This window comes from Labeo rohita, chromosome 6, assembly GCF_022985175.1.
Source record: "Labeo rohita strain BAU-BD-2019 chromosome 6, IGBB_LRoh.1.0, whole genome shotgun sequence".
NCBI lineage: Eukaryota > Metazoa > Chordata > Actinopteri > Cypriniformes > Cyprinidae > Labeo > Labeo rohita.
This window is the reverse complement of record NC_066874.1, coordinates 32,641,364-32,652,657: the sequence shown is the minus strand read 5'-3', so window position 1 is coordinate 32,652,657 and position 11,294 is coordinate 32,641,364. Positions and strand designations below refer to the sequence as shown.

General features: G+C 36.2%; 1 protein-coding gene across 1 annotated transcript; it reads left to right on the top strand.

Annotated features, from left to right (window-relative positions):
• The first annotated feature begins 2,025 nt into the window (after window positions 1–2,025).
• On the top strand, window positions 2,026–11,086 carry ilrun (inflammation and lipid regulator with UBA-like and NBR1-like domains). The gene is made up of 5 exons (XM_051112613.1): window positions 2,026–2,300; window positions 3,539–3,693; window positions 3,863–4,060; window positions 5,182–5,486; window positions 8,308–11,086. Exons 1-5 carry the CDS (start codon window positions 2,137–2,139, stop codon window positions 8,341–8,343), a joined length of 858 nt encoding a protein of 285 aa, XP_050968570.1. The 5' UTR covers window positions 2,026–2,136; the 3' UTR covers window positions 8,344–11,086.
• The last annotated feature ends 208 nt before the right edge of the window (window positions 11,087–11,294 follow it).

The following is an 11,294-nucleotide window of genomic DNA, read 5'->3' as shown; positions in this document are numbered from 1 at the left end:
TTGAAATAGTTCTTTGCCTTGAGAAATAAGAAAATAGTAATGTAATACAAATAATAAAAATAAATGTCAATTTTAAAATTACTGTTTAATCTAGAACAGTATGCTGAAAAAGTTATTTGTGTTAGGGTTTAAGGTCTTGAAGCTTTACTAAATAACTTAATTTTATTTAATAATAAAATTAAAATGAAATAAAAAAGTACTAATTTAATTTGAATAATAAAACAAACTTTAAATTTAATTAAATGATTGAAATTTAATTTATAAATATTAATGGTTTAAGGTGTATATTCCTGCACTAAAAGTTCTGTTCTATATAGAATCTACAGTCAAACCAAAAATTATTCAGACACCAGACATCATTTTTGACACTATAGTTCATTTATGTAAGTGAGGATAGCAAAGTAAATAAAGCAAACTGTGACATATCCAAAAATTCTTCATACAGTGGACTGCCAGTAAAATTGATCAAAATTTGGGACCAAAAATTATTCAGACACTTTGACCTGACCATGCTTAAGCCTTTTTTTTTTTAATTGCTAATGAAACCTTTTTAACACCACAGACTGAACAAAATTAAGCATTGCTTGGTAACTGATCAACAAAGTATTGATAGTTGTGTAAATATTGTCATGCTAACAGTTGTCTGAATAAATATTTGTTGATTGTAATCCATTGCATACCCTTCCATCAAAGTTATCTGACATTATTAAGATAAATTTAATTTCTCACACAGTTTAACTAGTGAATAAACTGTGATAATGTGAGAAATGTTGAAGGTGTCTCAGTAAATTTTGATTTGACTATACAAATACAGTTGCATTTAACTGAATTGGTTTTGATACTATTTGGAATCATCTTTCCTTATTTGAATTTACATCATTAAAAGTATACTAACATCACGTTTTTGTCCAAAAGTATTTTACAATTGCAAGTGCAATTGTAAACCCACAATGCACACATGCAAGCACCAAACATCTGAAACACACACATTTTGCTTTATCTTAAGTTACTCACTCCTTTGTCTCCTGTTGTGGTTAGTTTCCCCGTCTTCCTCATCATCTCATACTAGCTGACACAGCGATGGGTCCTAGATCCAAGACCTGGCCTTATTATTACTGACAGGCTGGCTAATCAGGTTACTGAGACTCTCACACGGGATGGTGGGCCTGGTTTCTCATTTTATATGATGCAAGTAGCAGGGTCAAACTCTGAGAAGCTTTGATCTGAAATAACAGCACTGTGTTACAATTATGCAGCAAGGAAATCCCATGATTATTATACATGTTATGAAACAATGCGGTCAGACTCTTAAAAGAGGGTCATTTAAATAACTAAATGCAATAAATAATTAAATATTATATAATAATAATAATAATAAATAATTTAAAATAAATATATTACAATAATTAAATCAAAACACTTTAAATAATTTTATAAAATTAAATACAATTATTTAAAAGAATGTTATTTAATAATGTTATTTAATATGCACTGGATAGTTACTTTAGTACTTTAGAAACAATGGGTTAAAGGAGGATTCCTTAAATAAATAAGTACAATAAATAACTAATTAATTAAATAATTACTTTAATAATAAAATATATATATATAATTACCTGAAATAATCAAATTAAAATTCGAATTCTAACGTGCACAACTGGAAAACCGTGCTGGAAACTGTTTGTATGTAAATATACACTCTGTTATAGAGAATAAGGATGCTTAAATTATTACTATGCTATTGCCACAGTACTTTAGTAAGCGTTCACAACTTTATTAGTAATTCAGCCTTTTTTGTGCACGTACCGTGGCAATACAATGGCTTGTCTGACATACTCTTAACTTTATAACGGTTTAATATCTTTGTATATGTGTCGAAGTACTATAGTATTAACTTGAATGCCACTGTGGCACCACAGTACCAACAGGCCTACTGGGTTTGTATGAATGCTCCGGCTTACGACAAGCCGCAGACACAGCCGAATAGCAACAGCTGACGTTCCCCCGCACCATAGTTACGTCGCGCGTGACGTCACGCCCCGCCCGCAGCCATGCGTACTGAGCTTGTTATCGGGTCGCTTGTTATGACTGGAGAAGGCCTCGGACTCAATTAAAACTTATCCCCGGGACAGCCGCATGCTCATGGAGGGCATGGACATAGACCTGGATCCGGAGCTCATGCAAAAATTCAGCTGCATGGGCACCACGGATAAAGATGTCCTCATCTCGGAGTTCCAGAGGCTGCTGGGCTTTCAGCTCAACCCGGCTGGCTGCGCCTTCTTCCTGGACATGACCAACTGGTGAGTCCGGGGACTCGGCTGCGGCCTACAGCTGAACTAAACATAAAGCGTTTTCCACTGCGATTTCTTGCTTTAAAATATCCTGCATGTCAAAAATAGCATCGACAGGACAGCTGTCATCAGCCCAGTGGAGTTCAAATGGATCTCAAGCGAAAAACACAACAAGCTAATGGCTAATTGACTGTTTACAAAGACAGAAATGTAACGTTTCGGCTCGCGTGTACTTTAGAAGTAATATTTCAGACATTTGGCCCCTTAAACATACATTTTCTCAAATATGTTCTTAAATAATTTGGTTTGTCTTGTTTATGTCAGTTATCAAACATGTAGCTTGCTTGTGCTAGTGACTCGCTATAGTAGTGGTTGTGTTTCAAAACCTTCCAAGTTCCCTATCTAAGCAGCATTTGTGGGGAGTTTCTGACTTGAAATGCTGCTGACTAGGATCGTGCATTCAAAATGCGGTCTAGGTAGGCTCTCCCTATGTTTTGAGACACAGACATTGTCCAGTGTTCAGTCACGACTCTTCAAAAATACAATTTTGCCTAACGACAGTGATACATTAGTTTTTATTTGTAACAAGCGTCATATTAAGTGCTCATACGTTGTTTTATTGTTTAAATTCGGTGTTGGTGGACATGTGAGGACTGTTGTAAAGTTTTCTTTAGAGTTACGTAATACACGAGTGTACTTTCATCTGAGGTCTTACACAGGCCAACACAAGTTTGTCCCTCCCTTCTTTTGTTTGGAACATTACTTTCTGGACAGTTTTGCTAAATGTATTTAAAACAAATGTATTTTATATGTATTAACCTATAATAGTTTAAATTTTAAATGTACTGTTTCTATATATATATAATATTGTCAGTTTATTTATGGACATAATACAAGCCATTTATAGTGTATATATGTCAAAAAAGGAGGTGTATATAAGTGGTATCATAATGCATAATGTGGTGCTTTTAAGATAGTGAACATTAGTCTGTAGTTTTGGGATTGACACAAACTGTATGTCATGCTTCTGCCAAGATCCTAGTTCAGCTTTATAATAAATCCTCTATTGTACATTATGAATCTTGTTGGCTCTGTGATGAATTGCTTGTGTTCCTCTATTGTAAGTCTCTGGGTGAAGTTGCATATTTGTTGGCGTCGGCCTCATAATATCCATCTACTGGCTGATTAATCTGCTTTTCAGTTTATTTGTGCATGTCATGCTGATCTGCCTATTCGTGTCTTATCAGGAACCTACAAGCAGCTATTGGTGCGTATTATGACTTTGAGAGTCCAAATATCAACACGCCGTCAATGTCTTTTGTGGAAGATGTGACGATTGGAGAGGGGGAGTCTGTTCCTCCTGACACACAGTTCACAAAGACATGGAGGATACAGAACACAGGTAAGTGAGGCTGATGCCCTAACACACTGTAATTATGAAACGGCACAAAGACTACTTTTTCAGTGTGGAATCTCTTGGGGTGACTTAAGTGTTTTGTCTTGTACTTAATGTATTCAGTAGTCATTTTGAATTGTAATTAACCGTAATGTTGTTCTTGTCTTCGTTGCAGGTACAGAGTCGTGGCCCCCAGGTGTGTGTCTGAAGTATGTTGGCGGGGATCAGTTTGGTCATGTGAACATGGTGATGGTGCGTTCTCTGGACCCGCAGGAGATCTCAGACGTGAGCGTGCAGATGCGCAGTCCAGCCGTTCCTGGCATGTACCAGGGCCAGTGGAGAATGTGCACTGCCACTGGACTCTTCTACGGAGGTGAGACGCAAGAGATAAGGCAACAGTCAATGTTTTCAAGATATTAAGGTCAGAAAACTTTTTAAAATGAATATTTACTCACTCTCAGGCCATCCACAATACTAGATAAGTTGTTTCTTAATCAGAACAGTTTTGGAAAAATTTAGCATTCCATCAATTGCTCAAATGGATCCTCTGCAGTGAATGGGTGCCGTCAGAATGAAAGTCCAAACAGCTGATAAAAACATGACTACAATCTACAAGTAATCCATACCATCCAGTCCATCATATAACATCTTGTGAAGTGAAAAGTTGTATGTTTGTAATAAACACAACCATCATTTCAATGTTTTTTTTCCCATTCAGACTGTCACTTCTGGGGTTAGTTGCATAAACTTGGCCTCTGTCTTAAGACAGAGTCTTAAAAACTAGTCTGACCAACTAGCAGTTAGCCAATGGATAAGGATAGTCCATAATAGGAGTCCATAATCTATAAAGTTGCTTTCTGCAGTTGTCTTGTCTGAATCAGGAGAGAAATATGCACAGATCAAGCACTCTTTACAAGCCAAAACAGTTCTAAACAAATATGTCTGTGTATTTTGATTTGAGAAGACAACAATAGATCTACTTTTACACTGGAGGAAGTGTTATTATGGATTACCGACTCAAATTTATTCGGAAGCTATGATTTAAAGTTAAAACGCCTTGATGGATTTGTATCTTACAAAGATGCAGTGTACACAGCATTAAGTGATGGACTGTGGATTATTGTGATGTTTTTATTAGCTCTTTGGACTCTCATTCTGACGGCACCCATTTGCTGCAGAGGATCCTTTGGAGAGCAAGTGATGTATTACTAAATTTACCTAACTCTGTTCCAATGAAACGACACACTCATCTACATGTGAAATGTCATGCAATGACAAGCAATAGTTCACCCAAAAATAAAAACACTGTGGTCATTTACTCACCCTCAAGTTGTTCCAACGGCATAATTTGCTTTCTGCACACTGCATACTAAATATAGTACAGTTAGTATTGTAGTACGCCATCCCGAGCATTCATTTTGCATGTTCTGAGTACTACAACCACCTGTGGTGAATGAAAGATATGTGGCTCACCTTATTGCCCTTGTTATGCAGATGTGATCTGGGTGATATTGAGTGTGGAAGAGGGAGGCCTGCTGGGCGTCACACAGCAGTTATCCTCCTTCGAGACAGAGTTCAACACGCAGCCACACCGCAGTCTAGAGGGAGACTTCAACCCTTTCGCCTCACCACAGAAGAACAAGCAGGACACCAATGAGGATAATCTAAAAGACCCCGGGGGCCACTGGGAGGCCCCTCTGGACTCCATTCAGCAAGATCAAAATGGACTCAATCACAGCTCTGTAAATATTACACCAAATGGTCTCCAAAACAACTTATCAGTAGTGACTTACAGCCAGGTATGTATGCCATTTGGAGTATTTCATTGATTTGAGTGAAGATTAGCATGATAATGCGGTGTGAGTACAGCTGGGTGATATAGAGCGAGAAGTTTTGAAACTAATGGACTGTTATGAACTTTTAATGCCATTTTCTTTACTACTATTGCTATTAATAATTTCTCGTTAACATTTAAAATTTCTTTTTACGCTCTCCTACTTGATTCCCAAGAAGGAGAGACAGTTAAAGTAGTCTAATGGTACCGCTTTTACAATTATTCACAAGGTAAAGTCATTGCAATATTTCCAGTCCTTATTTTTACATTACCATTCAAAGGTTGGGGATCAGTACGATTTTTCTTGTTGAAAGAAATTTGTATGTACTTTCACCAAGGATGGATTAAGTAGATGAAAATTGAGAGTGAAGACATTTATAATGTTACAAAAGATTTATGTTTCAAATAAGGGCGTATCCAGTTTCCACAAAAATATTAAGCAGCCCAAAATATCAAAAAAATCCTAGCGACCCCTACTTTTGAATGGCAGTATATATCGCCAACTGAATCTGCTGTGGTTATATTATGAATATTCGGTATCACCCAGCTGTAGGTGTAAATTGTATGTTATAATGATTATTACTGTTCACTAACTTGATGAGGCCAATTCTGTGATCCCAATACAAATGTTCCTGATTGAGGGGCTTTTTCCAAAGGTAAGTGAATAGGTTAGGCCAAAATGGGTTCAGAAAACCAACATGAAAAACTCAGCAGGTCTATTCAACACCCTCTCAAAATCTTCCTTTAATGCCAGGAGTCTACACTGGAAACTTCTCAATTTGCTGACCGCCGTATGATCTGTTAGCACAGAAGTTCACATAACAACAGCACGTCACCTTTTTGTTCCCTGCCCTGTTTTGTGACATCTAACCAAAGAAAAGCACATTGTGATGATTCACCGTGTTTGGTTACACCTTTCCTCATTCGGCACATATGTGATACAGCTGGGGCTGGGAGATAAAGCTAAAACGGTTTCAACCTTTTGGTGATTTAATAAAAATCTTGCTTCTGTATATATCTGCTTTAAAATATCTTATAAAGGGTGATTTTTATTTTTTTTATTTATTTTTTTTTTTTTTGTGGTGTTTTAATTACGTTTTTTTGACTCCGCAGCCATTGTCTTTAAACAACATATGCAACATGTTTAATGTAATAACTTGATTTTACTATATTAGTTTTCCTTTATATGCACCAATATAACAGTCTATGGTATTAAATAGCAGTATTCATTTTATGATATGATTAAGTGATGAACTCGAAAACATTTGAGTGATTATGCAAAAAACAGTTCTTAAGAATTGATTGATTTAAATAGACCAAATAGTTCCCAAACTCAACCAACAGCATTTTCTTGTATGTTTTCCTTGGAATACTGGAAAAACCTGTATTGAATTTCCATAGAGATAGACAAAAAGGGCTGATTGGCTATCTGCTAATATTATTGCTGACTTGTGACCTGTGTGGTTGATTTAGCACTATAATGTGAGCAGAATTGAGAAGTGTGAGCTTTAGCCATATCAGAGCCTTCATACCAAAGATATTGTTTTGAGACACACCTACAGGTCTTTAAAACAATAAAATGACCTTTTCACCCCATCTCTGCAGCAGACCTTGTGGAATAAAATCATTAAAGCAGTGAGACTAAGCAATAGTCACAACATATCTGTGATCTTATTTCAATGATTATTATCACTCAGAAACATTAATTATACATTGCATTTTTCATGCATGAAAAAAAGTTAAAGGAATGGTTAATTCAAAAATGAAAAATAGCTTAATATTTACTCACCCTCAGGTCATCCAAGATGTAGATGAGTTTGTTTCTTCATCAGAACAGATTTGGAGAAATTTAGCATTCCATCACTTGCTCACCAACGGATCCTCTGCAGTGAATGGGTGCCGTCAGAATGAGAGACCAAACAGCTGTTAAAAACATCACAAAAATCCACAAGTAATCCACGCCACTCCAGTCATCAATTAACATCTTGTGAAGTAAAAAGCTGTATGTTTTTTAGAAACTAGTCCATTTTTAACATGTTTTAACTTTTAACCCATAATAACGCTTCCACCATTCAATTCAGAGGATTCACTGGTGAGTCAGTGTTGTAATGCTACATTTCTCCAAATCTTTTCTGATAAAGAAACACACTCATCTACATCTTGTATCATATCAAACTGGTATTGAGATGTATATCCAGGCTGAAAAATAATGAAAGGCATTTTATCTCCCAGTCCCATGTAGAAGTTCGTTGTTCTGAATTTGGCCTTGATGTGTTTGTGTTAACACCAGGGTTTACATCTGTGAATGTCAATCTAGAGGCTGTTTAATAGGGGGTTAAACTTTGCCTCTCGGCCACAAGATGGAGTTCCATACAAACATGTGAGCTGATGCAGAAATGTTATTAACCAGTTAAATTTCTCAGTTGCTGTTGAAATCTCAGATTACTAACAGTAAACCCATAACATAAATGTATTCCCAGTGTAGCGTAAAGTTAGAGACTATTTGCTTAAACAGCAACCTGCGGGTCAAATATCTGTGTAAAATTGGGTGTTGGTACAGTTGTTACTCATTCATTGCTCATTATATTTGAACTAACCCTCAGTATTAATCTATAATATTAATCACATAGGCTTACACTTAAGGAGGCACTTGAATCAGAGACTTGAGGCTTTTTTTCATTATTATTAAGGGTGTAGCAATCACCCCCAAAAAAATTTGAACGTTTCTTCAAAACAAATGGTCTTTGACATTAGAGTTTCATCTCATTCTTTCTGTTTCTTCCCAGGGCATTAATGGACCCTTCCCGTTCGGACAGTCTTAAGATACAGAAACCACCCGGTAGCTCATCTGAGCTGCTGCTTTTGCCCTTTTCTAGGGTTCAGTGAGAGGAGGAACAGATTTACTCTAAAGACTTGGTGACCCTCCCTCTCCCCCGACGCATCACAACATCACATAAATGTGTGGACAAATCTGTTTGGCTCCAAATCAATATTGAACCAACAACTGAGTTTCGCATGTGTGAATGCTAGATTTAGATGAGTGCTAGAAATTCTAAAGAGATATAATGAAAAATACACCGTTTTTTGATCCGTATTGTCACATTACAGCAGTAAATTCAGATGCGTGAGTGAAAGAGAGGCAGGACGAGTGAATGAGTGAATGTTACGAGAACACGTCTGAGTCACGTTTCACACCAAAATCAATAGGAAAGCATACAAATTTTATATTTGCATAAAGAAAATAAAACATGTTTTTAGGACTTTTAAGATATATTTGGCCTCATGACAATTAGGCACATTTCCACCCAAATTTTTCATTACTGTAATAAGTGGGCATTTTTTTTTTTTTTTTTTTTTTATTACAGTTGTTCTCACATTTAACTACATTTTTTTTGTATTAATTTTTAAATATTGCACTAATCCTAATTTAAATGCACCTAAATAACATATGAAAGATAATACTTTACAATTTAAATATATACTTTTGCATTACAATTAAAATAATGTCACAGCAAAGGAAATGTTTAATTTTCTTTAAGCAGAGTGTAATTTTTCATTTCTTCCTTTTGATTTTGCGCTGAAATGTGACTGGGTTTTGTTCTTGACAGGAGAGTCACCTCAATATGTGTGTGACTGAGTGTTTCAGCCATGCACAAAAGCCATCAACAAAGAATTAATGCCTGTCAAGTAGTTTTATAATTTTTCATCAATGTACTTTTTCTTTACAAACTGAGCAGTTTTGAGAAAAAAGGTCAATGTGCCTACTTGGAGGCTAAATCGTGTAATTGGTTTCATAAGGTCCTTTGCCAGCCACTTGTAATTGTTTATTACAAAATTTTTCTCTGGATTCAGTAGGAAAAAAAAAGCCCAGCAACCTGTACAGCGTACATGAGCACATTATGTCTCATTATATTGAAGTATACATCTCTACTGCCACCACAGGTCAAGTCATAGCTGTCGTCAGAGATCTTGTTGCTGTTATCATATTTGTTTACATTGATGTTGTTCTGGAGTTCCAGATTGCTGATGTTGGTTTCCACTCGTAATGACTCAGTCCATCAGAAATGATAGCAAGCAGATGTGGCTTTGGTTCCCTTGTTTACTGACCTAAGAGTTCACAAGCACATCATTGATTTTCCCAAACATACATTTCTGTCGTTCACTTAGACCTACGATGGTATTAAGCTGTTTTAAATGAGCTGAGGGTGTTTTAATGAGGGAAAAGTGAGAATGAGTTCATTTTAAAGGAATATTTTGGGTTAAATGCAAGTGGATGTCATCTGTGACAGAAAATAATTTGGATTTGCACCTTTCTACAGCGTTGACGTGCCTACAATCAAAGCCTGTGGCAAGTGCACTTCTTCTATTGTAAGGGAGTTTCCCTACACACCTTTTTTTTAGTATCTTATTAAGGTGTTATTTTCTGTGGTAGCATTTGCATTTAACCAAAAATATTCTTTTTAATTTGTATTCTTGAGTTGTTGCTAAATGTTGAAAAGGCAAATTTTGAGCTGTAACGCTCTAAATAATATTTTAATGCATAGAGGAGTTTTGTGGAGTTTATTTGGTTTAAATCGTGCCTCTGTGTTTGGTATGACGGAAAGCTTCTTGGATGTTTATATCTTGCTACATATATCTGAAAGGCTGTTTTACTCACCATTTTCTGTTTTGCTGCAATGGTTAGGCAATTTACAAGACATAAAACAAAATGTTGACAAGTCTCCTATAATGTTTTTCTTTATTGGTCAGTTTACTGAGATAAATGTTAGGTCATGAAGATGAAAGCGTTTAAACAAATTAGCTGCTGTCCTCAAGCAGTATGCAAATCAGCAAGCCCAAATAGACCTTTATGTCAAGGCAATAGAGATTAGTGTCAGCATGTCCTGTTAAATTTAACACGTCAGGCAATTCATGCCCGTTTCCCCCCGGTTCTATGCACCTGGAAGATTTCGCCATTAACGATACCGACATTGCGTCCAGTTTTTTAGAATTGCTGTGGCTTCAGTTTTACATTGCAAATGATCTATGCAGTGTTTTAAGGGACAGTACCTTCCATATTCCTGAAAGTTGCACTCACAGTTGAAGCATAAAAGAAGTTCATGTTCTGAAACTGGTCGCCGTTTTACGTTGCCGTTAGGACAGAAGCAAACTAACGTTTTGCATAGTGCTCGGCCCACAAACAGCTCATTGGAGGATGCCATCGCTTCATCAGTCAAGTCTTCCTTTGAGCTGTTCTTAGTGAATGTCCTCATCCCAAGCGCTACACACTTCACAGCCTCCTTCCGATGATTTATAATTACACTCTGGATTTTTTTTTTTTTTTTTTGTGTTGCTTATGCATGTGAGAAGTGTGATTGATTCATTGCTGCATTATTGTCTTTTTTTCTGATTTCTTTCTTTTTTCTGTTAGATCTGTTGGGTTTTCTGCACCGTGGCATGGTGTATGATTGAGCGGAGAGTTTGCATAGAGTCCTATGATAGCACAGTGAAAAAGAGAAAATATGAAAAGCCTTTTCCTGTATGTATAATTGAACATTTGTATGATTAAATTAACACTGAAACAAATTCTGTCGTCCTGTGTTTTGCATTCACCATACGTGAGCAGTGTGATTTACTAATGCAGTTCCCAGAGGAAATTATAAACATTTTGCCTGGTTTTGTTACCTTCAAAAATGATTGGCAGTAAATATATTGTTCTGAAGCATGATCTTCAACATTTTTGTCGATCTTTAACATTTAAAGGAATAGTTTAACCCAAAAATGAACATTTTCT